Here is a 17,104-nt window from a genome sequence, read left to right as displayed (position 1 = left end):
CTATCTGAGCCCCTCTTGATTTTATAGATTTCAGCTATACATTATATAGCCTTTGGGGTTTCATTTCATTCTCAAAGCAAAGATTGTCTTTCATCTGTCTCCAGCACAAGGAAACTGCTTAATAAGAAGCCATAGCATGAGGAGAAACTGAGGCCAGAAAGCTGGCTGAAAAAGAAAGAATCTGAAACCCTGCCATCGCAAATTTGTACCAGATGGGCATTGTCATCTGCTGGGGAAGAGAAAATCTAGAGAGGATCTTTCGTGCCTAACTTTCAACAGTTGTTCTTGAACTTTCTTGTGCCTCAGAATCACCTGGGCCATTTGATAAAAGTGCAGGTTCCCAAACCCCACCCACAAAGACTCTGATTCAGTAGGTCGGGGGTGGGGCTCAGCAATGTGCATCTTTACCAAGTACCCCCAGATGATTCTTTGTGGATGGTCTAGGACCATATTTGGAGACACGCTGATATTCAAGAGACTGTTGCAGTTTAGTGAGAGGAAAGATCTTCTAACAGTGGTAGCCCAAAGATGGGACAAGCTGCCTCAAGAGGAAGAGGTCCCCTCACTGTAGAAATTTGCACAGAGGCTGATCACTTATTGTCAGGATGTCACCAAGGGGACTGGAAGCATCAAAAGAGCTCTTGCAGTGCCTGCCCCTAAAGCGCCCTGCAACTCTGAGGGTGCATGATTCTATCTTGTTGCTTCTTCTCTAGTCAGTGTATGGCGTGACTGAAGAGTCCCAGTCGCAAAGCCCCGTGCACATACCCAGTCAGCCAATCAGGAAAACTACAAAAGAGGACATCCGGAAACAGGTGAATGAATTGACTACTGCACTCCCAGGAGGAGACGTGGCCAGTTTGAAAACCCTTTGAATGTTCACCTCTGAAGGCTGAGTGAGCTTTGAGTTCCTGGAAACCACAGTGGAACCCAGCTGTGGATGACTTGAACCTCTGAGTGCTGTGTGCGAACAACCCATGGAAGCTTGAGAGGAAAAAGTCTGCACCAAGTTCCCCCAGCAGTTATTAGAGAAGGACGTAGAGGAGTTATCCCAATGCTTCGGGGTGACTGCTGTAGGTGGGGTTCCCACAGAATGCTGTGGGGGCTGAAGGGGGGGAGGGATGGATGTCATGGAGTCCTTAAAATTGTAATGCACTTACAGAGTAAGCCAGCTCAGAACCACCGACTTTATTGCTGTGATTCAAAAGGCAAGTTTACAAATAAAGAAAGCCCCACTCTCAGTGCCAATTCAGCATTATTTGGTTCAATGTTTTCTTCCTTCATGATGAGAAGCTAACTGGTCAACCCAGGTCAGCCTATAATGGCTAATTATATCACTCCTTTGTAGGATTCACGGGCAATGAAGTAACTTTAGGATCTTTACATTATGTTTTCTTGGCTTCTTGGGGGAAACCCAAAAGTGCCTGCCCTTGACAAGTTTATTTGTGGTGGGGAAGAGGAAACAGATGTATGTGAAGTAGCTATTTCATGATCTAGTCGAGTACACCAAGCATATGGTGGGTGTGATGTAGGTGTGAAGGGAGTGCAGAGGGCAATCACTGGAAATTAGTCCAAACAGATATTTACAGTGGCCTATAAAGTGTTGCTAAGCTTTGTAGGATGTATACCACTGCCTTTAAGTTTGCAATCACTTTTTGGAGTCGAGACCTAGGCTACAACACAGTACAGAATATTAGCATAGGCTAAATTGTAGAGTGTGATTCCTGAGTGTGGTGGGAATTTCCAGAAGGGCAAATGATTGTTGGAATGCAAAGCTGGAGGGTTGGCAAAGGCTGGCCAGAGGAGCTGTTTGGCTATTGATGGAAAAACAAGGTTTGGGTTCATGGGGTGAAGGGGGAAAAAAATCAAGTTTGGTCTTAACACCTCTGTTCTATCTTTCCCCAGATAACATTTTTGAATGCACAGATTGACAGACATTGTTTAAAAATGTCCAAAGTGGCTGAAAGGTATGTTTCCCCTCCATAATATTACTGTTTTCTTCTAATTTAACAAAGGAGAAATGTTATAGGGTCATGGCTAACAAGGATGCACCACACCAAGAGGCAGACCATAGTCATTTCTTAAACTGATAAGTGAAAAAACACCACAGGCCCTGTGCAAGTACAGCCAAGACAGCAGACCTCCCTTGAATGATGTCAAGAAATGTTTTGTGGCTGAAGCTTTCCAGGGGGTGGCCACAGGACCTTGTCAATCCTTGTCAATCCAGGAGGAATGTCTGTAAAAGCTACCTAATGCACTTTTGCCCTCAGCCTCTTGATTCATTCAAATGGAATTGCTCCCTTTTCAGCTATGAAATGCCCAGATTCACTTTATAGGGGGAAAAAAATGTTGTGTGCCCTTTGAGGTGCTGGCCACGCAAATAGGAGGGGGCCAGGCCATCAGGAGGTGTTCCACCTGCACACACCATGTGTGTGCACAGAACTGCATCAAATCAACTGTAAAGAAAATATTTGGCCCCTCCAGCCTGGCTTCCTCAGGAGCATTTGTGCCACAGTCTGCACCTGTAGCTGGTTCCACTCCCACTCCATTAACTCGGGGGAAACTCCATTTTGTCAACTAAATGGTCTGTTTTCCAATCCTCAGTGAAGAGGAGAGACCACCTGGGGAATCTGTGATGGAATAAATATGATCGGACAGTCCCACACTGAACATTTGTTCGTCCATATGCTACTGTTTAAGAGATGACCAGTATCTGAGGGATCAAGGGCTTAAGCTGGGTCTTAGCATTCACTGGATATCGGCGTAAAGTGGGTTCTTTAAGCCCCGCTCACACAGAGGGCTGGCTGTGTGTTCAACCTGTGAGCCTTTCCCTGCTGGCCCCCAGGTTGATCTGCATATTCTTTCTAGATAAATAACAACAAATCAAGGTTAAGAAAAATCCCACTCCCAAACACAAAACCCTGAATGAGCACCCTGTGTTCAGGGGGCCAAGGACATCTATGGATTTGGGCTGGCATCTCTAGTCCAAGACTCATTGGTAATGTCGCTATTGACATCCTGGACAGTCCTGTGCATTTTAGGATAGCAGCATCCCCGACTTCTGCCTACTAGATGCCAAAACCCACCTCACAGTCATGACAACCAAAAATGTCTTCAGACATCACCAAACATTCCCAGGGCAGGACCAGGCAGGAGGCAAAATCGCCCCTTGTAAGAATCACCGAGATTCCCATTTTCTCCAATGCAAGCACTCTGGAAGGTGGCCGGAGGCTGGCGCTCAGCTCACCCTTCCACAGGGATTGCTGTGGAGTCGGGGCTGCAGCTGACTCTTCGAGCCCTGGAGCCGCCTCCCCCCAACTGTCATGACATGGGGCTTCCCAAGTACCAGGCTCTAAAATTGCTTTTCTGATCTCACTGCAGTTGCCTTTGTCCCAGAGAGTGCCCGTGTGTGAGGTGGCAGGGTGACCTTGCTTGCATTGGTGCCAAGCCTGTAAGGGCCTCTGAGCTTCTGTCTCTGTCAGAGAGGGACAGGGATGGCTGTCCTCATGTGCCAGTCACACCTGGCCTTTGCAGGGCACATGAGACTTTGCAGTCCTAGGAGAGCATGTGTGTTTGGGGTGGAGGGGAGCGCGGTACAGGGAGCATCTCTCCTTGGGTCAAGTGGCTTAGGTCCCATGGTTTTGAGAAGGACAGTCCAGGCAGGGAGGGGTTCAGAATAGGGTTTCCCAAACCCTAGCTCTGGGGATTTGGATTCAGGGACTCCAGGTAGGTCCAGAGGAGCCCACATTTTGAATAATCTGCAGGTGGACTGAGCAGGTCTCCAAGGATTTGGGGAAGCCACTGCCTAGCCCTCACCAATGTGAGAGCTCACAGGAGAAGGGGCACTGAGCTTTGTCCGCTCTCTGGGGAGATGGGGAAAGAGCCTGAACCAGTCAGCCTGAGGGAAGCCCACTGACTAACTGGCAGGTGTGCTGGGGCCTGAGGCTGGCCCAGGAGACAGTCCAGGTGGGGCGGGGAGCCTGGCCAGGCCTGGTGTGTGTTTGCTTACTGCTGTCAGGGAGAGCCCCACCTGGGGGCATCTCTTTATACTTGAGAGACTGCTCGGCTGACGCCAGAAAGATGATTCCAACCAGCCGCTCCTCACTCCCGGCTCGAAGCTTAGGGAGTCTCCGCCCAGCAGAGACTGGATTTTATTCCTGGCAGCAATAACTGGCAACTTTTCAACGTGACACAAGGGTTTTTCGTTAGAACCACAAGGAAACTCCCGGATAGAGAGGAGGAGGGAGAGGAGACAGGTGTAAGCAGGAGATAAAGCAGCCTGGAGCCTTGGCCTTTAGTGGCTCCGCATGGGGCGGGGACAGGGAGGGGGTGTTGGCAGCTAGCCTTGGGTGCCACCGCTCCGCTCCCCAAAGCTGAAAGCTGAGCTGCCTCAGGTGGGCGCACGCAGCCCCGTGGCGGGGCTGCTCTCCCTGGGCCTGCGGCAGGTGATGGGTGGTAATTAGCCATCAGGCAAAGGACCTCATCCCCCTGAGAACAGGTGCATGTCACGCAGTTCCCTGACAGCTGATGTTGGGGAGAGGCGTGAGGGCTGGTGATGGGTGATGGGTTGGCTCAGGGTTGTGGTCAAAGGTTCTGGCCAACACCCAGCCAGGAAGGGAATAAGGACACTTGTCTACTGAAGGAGCAGAGCCGAACGATTTAGGGGATGGGTGTAGAGCCAGCCATCAGGGCTGGGATCCTGCGTCTGCCATTTTCTAACTGTGTGACCTTGGGCAGGTTGCTTTATCTCTCTGTGCCTCTGTTCTACTTCTTTAAAGGAGAGAGAGCAGTAGCACTTAACTTACAGGGTTAATGAGTTCGTCCATGACATGAGCTTCATCCAGTCCTTGGCACTTACTACACATGCAATGAATATGAGCCATTATTTTTTTCCTTTCCCCCCGTGGTGCTTAATGGTGTCTTGGAAAGGAGCAGACTTCAGGTACATGGAACGGAATGAACTGGGTGTATGGTGTTCAGAGGAACCAACAAAGGGTAAGCCAAGGAGTGAAGCTGGTCCTGCAGATGGCAGCTTTGAGTGAATGCAATTCTTCCACCCTGTCTCTTTTCAGTCTGCTGCACAGAGAGCCCTGCAGGCTGCCCATGAAGGCTGCCTCTGCAGTCCATGTCTCTGTGTCAGCACCACTAATCTGGCATCTTTGAGGAAGGAAGGGCCATATGGGAAGAGTTTGGTTCTTCTGCCCAGATCTTCTTGGGTCATCCTGGTTTCGACTGCGCTGTCCCATTGTCACCATGAGTGGCTAAAGGCCAACATCATGGCAACCAAAGTCCATTTCCCAGCATTCGCTGCCTTTTGCACCTGGAAGCAATACAAAGTCCTGTCTAAGATGTTACCCGATTTTTGCTTCAGATAGTATGGTCCCCGCACACACAAATGAATCTCTCAGATAAATAACATTTAACACCTTAAGCCTTTTATCTTAACTATTTTAAATGAGAATCTTTCTTTTTATTCTTTTTTTTTTAAAGATTGATTTATTTAGTAGAGAGAGAGAAGGGAGGAGGGGCAGAGAGAGAGGGAGAGAGAAACACCAAGCCGACTCTGCGCTGAGCACGGAGCCCGACATGGGGCTCAATCTCACGACCCTGAGATCACGACCTGAGCCAAAACCAAGAGTCGCATGCCCAACTGACTGCGCCACCCAGGTGCCCCCATATGAGAATCTTTCTTAAGTATGGTTCATGCACTTGCCTTCTTAAAGAAAGGACACTATATTTCAGTTAATTTTCCCGGATGACTTTTATACTGTGCTTTAAAACCACCAGTGATCAGGGTCTTAGGAAGTCCCACAAACTGCTTCCCTTTCCCTAAACAGCCCAGACCATTACAACCTTTGAGTCTCTGTTTCTGCTTTTTAGTTGTTTGGTTGTTGGGTTTTTTTCTTGTTCCTGGTCAACAATCTGCAGCAGACCAGGTGCTTCAGTTAGATACCGATGAGTAACAACTGACCTCAAAACCTAGTGGCTTCAAACAGCGGGCATTTGCTACTGCCCATATGATTACGTGCCAACCAGCCGGCTCCACTGGGCTTGGGCTTGTGTCTGTGTGCAGCCATGGACCGGGGAGGCAGCTCCGTGAACTTGGCTGGGCTCTCTCCCACGCTTGGCTCCAGCTGGTTTAGCATGACCTCAGCTGGAATACTGGGCTCTTCCTCACATAGTCTCTCATCCTCCGGCCAGTTTGACCTTGCTCACGTGGGAATAGCAGAATTCCAGGAGAGAGAGTAGAAGCAGGCAAAGCCTCCTGAGGCTTGGAACTGACACTCTGTCATTTCTGCTATATTTTATTGGCTAACACGTCACAAGCCCAGACCAGATTCATGGGTTGGAGAAAGCGACTCATTTTTAAATTGATCTACCATACCAGGAAATCAGATGACCAAGTCCCTTAGCCTTGGTCCTAAAGCAAGAGTAAAGAGTGTTTTCCGAGGGGTGTGCTCTTCTGAATTCAGATTATGAGCCTCGAGGCATAGGTTTTATGTCATTGTAGACTGCTCAGAGGCCCTTTTGGTCATCTATCTCACCTGTGTTCCCTCAATAGTTGAGATTGCCAAATAATTGAGGTCTTACTGTCCTTTGCCAGGGTCCTCAATGGAGTCCCTTGTTTATTCACCCAAGCTTTACAGCACTTGACAAATCAATTTGGGAATGCAAAATGAGGTATGCACAGTCACTGCAAGAGTCACACCACACTGCCCCACTCAGTTGTCTCATTCCCTATCTGCCCGTGTACTTGGGCTGTCCTTACCCTATCCCTGGGAGCCATTGTGCATCACAGCTGACTGCTGAATTGATTTTTTACATCATCTTGCTTGCCCATCTCGGGATCGCGGCTGCTCTCTGAAATTGGATGCTGGTTCCTTCTCTGCCTCCCAACCCTCCCTGATCATGAAATGTAATTAACGAAATGAGATAAGACAGCAAGGGGCTGGATCCCCTAAGGGTTATTAAAAACCTGCTAGGGTGATGGAAGTCCATGAACTTAATGTTTAATGATGGTTTCGGGGAAGGAAGAAAGGGGCCGAAGAAGTCATTACAACTTTGCTTTTATGTGATTCCAGACACTGTGGGCTCCTTGCTTCTTCTTTCTCCCAGCCCACCTTAGGGGACAGAGAAGGAAAGATCAGAGGCAACGTGATAGCCAGGGTGATTGTATCCAGACCAAAACCTAGAAGGGCTGAGATCCCTGGCCTGGCATATGCTCTTCTTGCTGAGGGGCTAAATTCACCCTCACGTCCCTTCACCTGTCCCACTTCTCTCCGTGGAATGTATCTTCTCTTGGTGACCCACAATTTAGGAGTTCTCTATAGTCTCTCTTTTCCTCACCTCCAACGTGAAAAAAAAACTGGATGAACGAATGAATGGATGGGAGCCAAAGGTTCCTCTTCCTTCTTTGCAGTATTGCTTGCTCTCCTTTCCCTCTCTAGCCAGAGCCTCTTTCTGTCCTGGTTCCCTTTAGTGAATCGAGTCTAGCAAACCACACATGCAGTGCAAGGGGCTGCAAACACACTCTCCTAGTCACCTTTTCCACATTCAGTTTCCAGGTTTCCTCCCCATTTAGAGGCCCCGATTTTGTAATAAGTGTTGTAGCGCATTTGTATTATATTTCTAAAGGAGGAATGATGGTCATTGTCCCACAATGCTTTACACTCCATGCCTTGTTGTCCCACAGCTGCAAGCCATCCCTCACTGTCCGTCTCCGCAGACTTTGTGTCTCCATCTTCTCCCACACCTGCTCTGTGGACCACACTCCATATGTGTGCGTCACTCCAAGGGTCCCTTCCAGGCACCCCTCAACCCATCACTTCTTCTTCCAACTCGCCTGTCTTACTTTTTTTGCCATATTCTATACAATTTATAGCAAAACTGTGTATTTTTTGTTAAGGGAGAGAGGATGAATTCTAAAACTTTTCTCTCAGATTTTTTTAAGTGGTTGGACTAGAAGTTTTCTAAATTCACTTTTGTTATTTCTCTCCTCTCTAGGTTTATCAAAGGTAGAACCTAATTAACAATCTATATTAATAACCTCCTTTATATATATACAGTTAGTTGACCCTTGAACAACATGAGTTTGAACTCCACTTATACAGGGATTGTTTTCAATAAATACAGTACAGTACTATAAATGCATCTTCTCTTATGATTTTCTTAATAACATTTTCTTTGCTCTGCTTACAACACATCATACATATAACATACAAAATATGCATTGTTTATATTATCAGTAAGGTTTTGGTCAACATTGGCTATTTGCAGTTAAGTTTTGGGGGAGTCAAAATTTGCATGGATTTTTAACTGCACGGGGGCTCAGTGCCCCAACCCCCATGTTGTTCATGTTGTTCATGTTGTTCAAGGGTCAACTATAAGATCTATAACATATATATGTCATATATATGAGCCCCCATATATAAAATATGTGTGTGTGTGTGTGTGTGTGTGTGTGTGTGTGTGTGTGTATATATAAATATATAAAATAACCCATGACTACTGGTCACAGTTGTTAGAAGCCATGACTTTGCTATTAGCTCGGTGTGAGCATCATCCTGTGAGCCAGAGAGCTCTTCACTATTTCATGGCACTAGTAGGTACTAAATAATGTTAACTGAATGACTGACCGTGGGCTCCACCCTTGGCAGCCAGGTGGTGAATTCCTGCCCCCTTCTACAAGGAAATGGAAAGGACTATGGGGATAAATTGGCCAGCTCCATCCTCGCCCGAGAACCAGTTCACAGCGCCTGATGTTGATGGGTAGCACATTTGCTAATGGTTGGTGTGTCAGGATCTTCTACTAATGTGAGATTTTGGCCTTTGATAATGACACCATCTACTAATCAGAAGGAGGCAGAGATAAGGAGACAAGGATGTTAAAACTGGTCAACGAGAAATCATGCTCCTAATGGACTTCCTCCGGATTTCCTGTATTTATTTTATCTTTTCCATTTCCTCCTGTATTAGTCAGCTCAGGTGGCCATAACAAAATACCACAGACTGGGTGACATAAACAACAGACATTTATTTCCTCACAATCCCGGAGGTTGGAAGTCTATGATCGAGGTGCCAGCAGGGCTGGTTTCTGGTGGGGCCGCTCCTCCTGGCTAGCGGATGGCCTCCTGCTTGTTGTGTCCTCACGTGGCCTTTCCTCTGTGCACACACACAGGAGAGAGTGCTCTGGTGTCTCTTCCTGTCTTTATGACCAAAGTCCTATCAAATCTGGTCTCCACCCCATGATCTCCCTTAACCTTAATGACCTCCTTAAAGGCCCTATCTTCAAAACAGTCACACTGCAGGGTTAGAGCTTCAACATATGAAATTTTGGCGGGGGTGGGGGGGTGGGACACAATTCAGTCTGTAACACCTCGCAATTCTGCTTGGGTGCCACCCACCGCCAACGATCTGTGGACATTGTTACATGTGTGCTGTTATGCAGCAACTGTCTGCCAAGCTCTTTCCATGCCTCTCTGTTCTCTCTCTGTGCTCTCCCTGTCCTCTCTCAAGTCTTCCTGTAGTCATTGATGTTGACTTTGCACTCAAACAGGACTGCTACCTCCCACATTGCCTACTGGCCCATTTCATTGTCTGTGTGTGTCTCCAGGAGACTCTGATATCTTGTCTGTGCCCTGCAAGGAAGTACATGTTCTGGGGGAGAGGAGGCCTCTCTGGCTAATGCTACAAAGGGCTGCCTCCATGAACTCCCCTTCACATTCCAATCATGTTCATCCTTCTTTCAATTCTACTGCTTTGTTGCCAGGCAATAGAACCCCAGCTTGAACTCAGTTCCGCTGAAGGACCATGTGCTCACCCACAGGCTACAAGGAAGAGCTGCAGAGTTGAGCTCAGGGAAGGCCGGCAATACCCCTAGGCTCAAGAACAGCTGGAGCTGGGGCGCACCTGGGTGGCTCAGTCAGTTGAGTGAATGACTCTTGATCTCGGTTCGGGTCTTGATCTCAGAGTCGCGAGTTCGAGCCCCATGTTGGGCTCCACGCTGGGCGTGGAGCCTACTTGAAAAAAAAAAAATGCTGGCGCCAGGGCCCCAAACATTCCCAAGGCTTCTTCTTCATCTCTTGTCCTGTTCCACTTTCCATGTTGACCTCATCCTCTTTCATCACAGACAGGTGTTAGGAAACAGGACTGCCTCCAGCCCCTGAACTTTGTAACTGCAGTTTCTACACTTGAAGCTAGAGAAAGAGGGTAGCAACCCAGCCTGGGTCAGTAAGGTATCCATTCCTGGACGGATCAACTGTGGCCGGAAGCAGGGCTTATAAGCACTTGGCAGCCCCTAAAGAAGCCCTGGGTACATGTTGGGGTGAAACTCCCAGGAGATGGGTGAGACTGAGCAAGAACGCAGAGACATCTTCTGGGCTAGTTCACCCATTCTGGAGGGCTTCTCACCACCCAGGATCCCTAGCTGCTTCACTCAGACCCCAAGAGACACAGCACAAGGGTCAACCCAACCAAGTACACTCACTATATTCCTAGATAACATTTCTGTCTCCATTTGTACCTCTTTTCACACCTGAGAAATGGCATTGCGCAGCCTAGATGCAGACCCTCGTACAAGATGCCTTGTACTCTCTCTGCGTGAAGCTTAGGTCTTATCCTAGGCAACCAGCCCATTGTTCCTTTCCTCCGTATCCCACTTTGGAAGTGTTAGCTCCTAAGTAAGACACCTCCAGCCCAGATGAGCAAGGGCAACGTGAGCAGTGCTTGCTTTCACGCCACCCCTTGTGCTCTTTCTGGCCAGTCTCGTGGTGTTGAGATTAGGGGAGAGGCGATCCTCTTCCATCTCTTCCTAGGGTGGGGTATTCTTTCACCTTCCCTCAGTCCTCTGCCACCCTGATTATGGAGTTAACCTTCTCTGCCCCTCTCTCTGAGAAGGATCAGCCCCACAAAAGCTAGGAGAGGAGTTAAGGCAACAGACTACTAACAGCCAAAGCCACTCACAGGAACCTCCAAGAGAAGGCACTTGGCTATCTCCTGTCTTTTCCATGAAGTGATGGTAAACAGGACACGGGTGAGCATAGATTCATGAAAACTCAGTTTATTTGCACAGGTTGTGACAATGACAATGCAATAAAACATGTTGCTGCCATTCTCAAAAAGTCCACGCAGGCCATGTACAAACCTTTTACCTACCACCACACCCTCCGTTAAGTGACTTCATTTTCCACCTTCTGCACAAATGCCTCTCAAATTACACCCGTGGAAGACAGAATAATAGTCCCTCAAAGATGCCCAGGTCCTAACCCCCAGACTCTGTAAAAGTGTCAGGTTACATGACAAAGGGGGATTACATCTGCAGATGGAATTAAGGTTACTAATCAGTTAACCTAACACAGGGGGATTACCCTGGATTATCCAAGTAGGCCCAGTGTAACCAGGAGAGTCCTTGTTGTAGACAAGGGAGGCAGAAGGGTCCGTGTCAGACTGACACAATGTGAACCAGCCTTGGCCAGGCACTGCTGGGTTTGAAGAGAGAAGGGGGCCAGGAGACAAGGAACATGGGACATCTCTACCAGGGGGAAAAGGCAAGGAAATGGATTCTCCCCTTGAGCCTCCAGAAGGAACTCAATCCTGCTGACACTTTGATTTTAGCCCCACAATGTCCATTTCAGACTTCTGACACTTAGAACGATAAGATAATACTTTTGTCCTTTTTTAAGCCACCAAGTAGGTAGCAGTTTGTTATATAGCAGCCGTAAGAAACTAATATACCATCCAATCTCTCTCTTCCTCTGAGAATCTCAAGATCTTCCTTTCTAAAATACCTCTAAAACTTTCCAAGTCTCAGGGCACCTGGGTGGCTCAGTTGGCTAAGTATCCAACTCTTGATTTCGGCTCAGGTCATGATCTCATGACCTGATGATGGTGATCTCATGATCTCAGTGTCATGAGATCGAGCCCTACTTTGGGCTCTTGGCTCAGTGGGGAGTCTGCTTGAGATTCTCTCTCTCCCTTTCCCTCTGCCCATCCCCCTTCCCTCCCTGTCTTAAAAAAAAAAAAAAATTCCAAGTCTCTTGCTTGATCAGAACATCCTGGAATAGCCCTGTCTAATTCTGATGATTCAGTCAGTACATTCCACTTCTACCAATAAAATATTTCATGTAAAATGCACATGCCCATACAATTTTTACTGTTTTCTTTACAAAGCCTCTTACCAACTTTATTCATGTAGCTATACTGTAACAAAATAGCTGTACCTCTTCCAATACAACAAATTTCCCTGCTGACCAAGGTTGCCCATCACTGGTGCTGGGTGACTGATTAGTGATCATCCTGATCTGAGGTCTGTTGCTTCAGTACAGACTGTCAGGCATTTCTGTAGGAAGTTCTTACCCCTCTCTTCACATGTTCTTCCACGCATATCTAGGGTCCCGTCTGAATCCTGTTCTGAGAAGGCACGACGTGGGCTGAGGCCATGGGAACAACTTCAGTCACAATGAATGCAGGTTACATAGTCCTATCTTGCGCTCTTAACTTCAGTGGTTACAAAATCACTCCTTGGGCTCTCAACTACTTCTCTTGAACCAACATCACCCATTAATCTTACCACCCCTCTCCACCCTCTGAAGGTATCCCCAAATTTCTCTAAAAGAAACCTGGCTGTGAGCCCTTGTTTCACTACAGCTTACATCCTCCTAGCTGCTCCCTGGCCCTGTGAGGCTGCTGCCTTGGGCTGGTCAGCACGACAGCTGTCTTCACTGGCAATGAATAACGGGCCACCAACAGGCAGGCTCCCCCAAGTGCTCAACTACTCAGAATTCTCACCCAGCCTCTCATGCACCTCCCCTGCCTCCTCTCATCCCAGGCCCTCCTGCTGGGCTCCATCCAGGGACCTAGGGGTAGCGTGGTTGGTCAGACCTGCCTTCGCCAGATGAGGTGTGGCCATGTGGAATATCTCATAAAACAACCTGGAGAGACAGCTGGTACAACCTCCAGCCTGTCTTTACAGAAATCTGAGGAGGGGTAAGGAAGGCAGGGGAGGAAGTTTTGTTTTTCCATCCCTATGTATCACTTGTGGGAAATCCATTTTTGGTTGGAAAAAATCCCCCATAACTTGAAATTAACTAGTTAGAAGACTCCCCCCTGCCACACACACACACCCTTTACCTTGGGCTCCTCGGGTAGAAGTCTTTGATTGGAGACTGGGGCCACCGGAGGCTGAGGTCATTGGAATGGCCAGGGGCAGACGTTCTGGGAGACAAAGGTGTCACCGCTAAGGAGAGCCCCATGGACTACATCCACCATCTTAAATTGTGAGAATTCTGTGGATGCCCAAGTACATCATAATCAGGAAAGCCCCAACACCTCATCATGACTCAGACACATCTCACCTGGCTCATTGTCCCTGAAAGAGAATTGAGGTTACCAGCTGCTGGTTAGTTTTCGTGCTGATCTGAATAAAGGAGTCAGGTAGGCAAGGGTGCCCTCTCCAGCCTCATGCGGGGATTCTTTCATGTTACCTGCAGTGGGTTGAATAGTGGCCCTCAAAAGGGTATGTGCAAGTCCTAATCCAAGGGAACTGTGAATGTGACCTTATCTGGGAAAAGAGTCTTTGCAAATGTAAATTAAGGATCTTGAGATGAAATCACCCTGGATTATTCTGGCGAACCCTAAATCCAGTGACAAGAGAGAGAAGGGAAGGAAGCCCAGATCCAGAGGAGAAGTCATGTGAGGACAGAGGCAGAGATTGGAGTTACACATCCACAAGCCAAGGACTGCCTGGAGCCACCCGAAGCTGGAGGAGGCAAGGAAGGATTCTTCCCCTCAAGTCCCCAGAGGGAGCATGGGCCTGCTGATAGCTTGATTTCAGAATTCTAGTTTCCAGAAGTAAGAGAGAGTAGACTTCTATCATTTTAAGCCACCAATTAGCGGTCATTTGTTACAGCAGCCCTAGGAAACTATTACGTGCCTTAATGTGCAACCAATTTCTCTCAAAAAGAATAGAATTATCCCAAGTGGCAAAGGGAGGGCTCCCTGTGAAGCTGTCACAGCACCCTTCCTGCCACAGTGCTGCCCCCAGAGCCTTAAGATGCCACAAAGCTCTTAGGGATGAAGGCTTGTCTGGGCACACTGCCTGCCTTGTGCTCCAACAGGGACAACATGCCTCCACTGCACATGGTGATTGCAATCACATATCTACGTGTATAGAAGATTTGGAAGATTCTTTTGAAATGCTTTTCCATTTTTTCTCAAATGGTCCTGGGTGCTCAACGAGGCCGTTATGTAACATGGGGAACTTGACAAAGATCACTTAAATGGTTCACCCAAGAATGAGAACCAAGGTTTTCCAACTTGGACCAATGCTCCTTCTACACCCCTGCTGGGCAACAGTGCACACCTGGGACAGCGAGGAGGCTGTGAGGTGATGGGAAGTCTGCAGTCATGTTTAAAACCCGAAAGTATCCTAGGCTCCTTCATTTTAATTGGATGAATAAAGTGTGTGTCCTGAGCTCCTCAGAAAATTAAAGAATTAGATGTGGTGCTTCTCAAACTTCGCTGTGCATATGAATCACCTGGGGAATCTGGTTAAAATGCAGTTTCTGATTCTTTAGGTCTGGGGTGGGACTTGAGATTCTGCATTTCTTACAAGCTCTCAGGTAATAACTGAGCTGCCTGTTTGTGGACCACACTTTTTGAGTGGCAATGAGATGTAGCTGCTGGCTAATTTCTTCACACTTACAGCAGTAATTAACCATGCTTGCCCTCTAATTCAGTAGTAAGAACTGTGGCTCTGAATTTATCATTTCAGGAGAGATTGATGACACTCAAGTTCGCAGTGCTTAGAGAAAAGTTTTATTGTGGATCGATAACCATAAAAATATTCATACCTTTTGGTCTAGTAATTCCACTTATGGGTGTTAATTCTAAATAAATAACCCCAAAAGATGGAAAAACCTATGTGAACAACAGTGTTCTACTACAGCATTATGTATACTAAAAAAATATATAAAATCTGTGTCTATTATAAAGGAAATTATTACATTAATTATAATAAATTCACTCAAGACAAAAGCAACATGTAAGTAAAGGAATAAAAATTATATGAATGACACGGGCAACAAATTAATGGATTAACCATTTCAACAGATTTTTCCCAGATTGAGAATCTATGGAATTAAAGTATAACCATGGGCCCCTATCTCTATTGTATTTTTTAAAATTGGGTAGTGAAGACAAGGGTGATGTCCTTACAATTCTTATGCCTTTCTGTATTCCTGAAATATTTCAAAATTTAATTTAAAAAAAAAACCAAGATGTTGGGGACAGAATGAAGAACATTATAACCTACATGTTAAGAGTGTCAGTATTATAATAAAGTGAGCCAGATTGCCCCCCAAAAAATTTGGTCTTGGCTCTTGAAGGTACCAGAGACCATGGAGAGCAAGAATAAAGCATGGGCTAACCAAGAGGAATGGGTAAAGTCTGTCTCTGGATCTTTGGATCCCTAGATACCTGCCCCACTAGAAAACTATCTCTCCCCAGTTTCTACCACCATAGAAGATGAGCAGTTTATTCTCCAGAGAAATTGAGTCACATCAGTTCCAAATTCAGGCACCTCTCATCATAAACGGCCAGGTGAAAACAGCAAATTAATTGAAGATCAACATCCTGAACAGTGGGATCTTCCATCCCGTCTCTGCCTGGCTCTCAGCCCTCCAGAAGCTAGATGTATATGCCCACAGGCAAGAGCCTAGGAAACTACAACCTGTGGGCCAAGTCTACTCCACTCTACTGTTCTTGCAGATAAAGTTTTATTGGAACCCAGTCACGCACATTCATTCATGAATTATTTATGACTGCTTTTTGCTGCAACAGAAGAGCTGAGTAGTTGCAACAGACACCATCTGGCCTGTAAAACCTGAAATATTTACTGTGTCTTGCAGAAAACGTTTACTTACCCTTGCTCTAGAGAAAAATCAATGTCCCCCAAGGAGAGCCCCCAAATCCCTCATTTGGAGCTCTAGTGAAAAGTCTGGTGAAGCCCTGTCCACATACACACTGAGTTCTCCAAGCATGTTTTAGTATTTTACTCTTACGCACAAGTGGATGTCCGGAGGTTTTCCAGACATTCAAGGGAAACCCCAGTGTGATGCAGTATGATGCAAACAAAGAGCAAAAGGGACTTGGAGGAACCAAAAACTATTTAAAAAAAAAAAAAACAGAAAATAAAAATATGGAATTAATATCCTCAGAAATATTAATATCAGCATCACCTGGGCGGCTCAGTCAGTTCAGTGTCCGACCCTTGATTTCAACTCAGGTCATGATCTCAGGGTCATGGGATTGAACACCGCCTCGGGCTTCGTGTTCAACAAGGAGTCTGCTTGAGATTCTCTCTCTCCCTCTCCCTCTGCTCCTCCCCCTCCACTCGCACTCTCTCTCTGTCTCTAAAATAAATAAATAAATCTTTTAAAAAAAGAAGAAATATTAATATCAGATATCAGAAGATATTTCATCCATACATCAAGAACTAGATCCTATGATAAACAAGAGTGAACTCTGGAAACTTAAGAAAGTGATAGCCCAAATTAAAAACATAAATAAATAACGAGATGGAAAGGACTGTCAAGCAAAAAGACAAAAAGATGAAAAATGGCAGGGCAAATTTAAGAAAATTAGATTACCAATCCAGAATGTCCAATGTTCAACTAGAAAGAATTATAGCAAGAGAAAACCAAGGAAATGACGGGTATGAAATTAGCCAAGAAGTAATACTTCTGGGAAATTTTTTTTAATCTCTTGCACCTTACACCCAGCACAGTAAATAAAAACAACCATCAAGGGCCAGGGTGAAATCTCAGGGCACTGCAACGATGAAGAGAAGGCTGTGTCTCTAGAGAGGAAAGACACTAAGCAAAAGAACAAGACTCAAACTGGATCCAGAATAAAACTGGATCAGCAGTAACACTGGATGCCAAAAAGCACAGTAGAGCATCACCCTCAGAACCCTGAAGGAAGATAATTTTTTCCCTGGGGTTCTGTGTCCAGCACTGTCAGCCAAGTATAAAGATAAAATAAAAATATGTTTAGCCCTGCAAGGACTTGAAATAGTTAGCCTTTATGCATCCTTTCTTAGGAAACGACT

At 46.5% G+C, this 17,104-nt stretch overlaps 1 protein-coding gene across 2 annotated transcripts in view; it reads left to right on the top strand.

Annotated features, from left to right (window-relative positions):
• The window catches only part of RGS6 (regulator of G protein signaling 6), a 557,198-nt gene that overhangs the window by 479,109 nt on the left and 60,985 nt on the right, over positions 1 to 17,104 (top strand). For both annotated transcript variants that reach the window (XM_088024538.1, XM_028101509.2), the window contains 2 exons: positions 714 to 812; positions 1,903 to 1,964. In XM_088024538.1, coding sequence (XP_087880664.1) covers positions 714 to 812; positions 1,903 to 1,964 — 161 coding nt within the window. The remainder of the gene's footprint in view (positions 1 to 713; positions 813 to 1,902; positions 1,965 to 17,104) is intronic.

The sequence above is a fragment of the Eumetopias jubatus genome, unplaced genomic scaffold (genome assembly GCF_037043125.1).
Source record: "Eumetopias jubatus isolate StellerSeaLion01/CBP00866 unplaced genomic scaffold, mEumJub1_p1.0 scaffold_7, whole genome shotgun sequence".
NCBI classification, from domain to species: domain Eukaryota; kingdom Metazoa; phylum Chordata; class Mammalia; order Carnivora; family Otariidae; genus Eumetopias; species Eumetopias jubatus.
The sequence above is the reverse complement of the archived record's forward strand: the minus strand, read 5'-3'. Positions and strand labels throughout refer to the sequence as shown.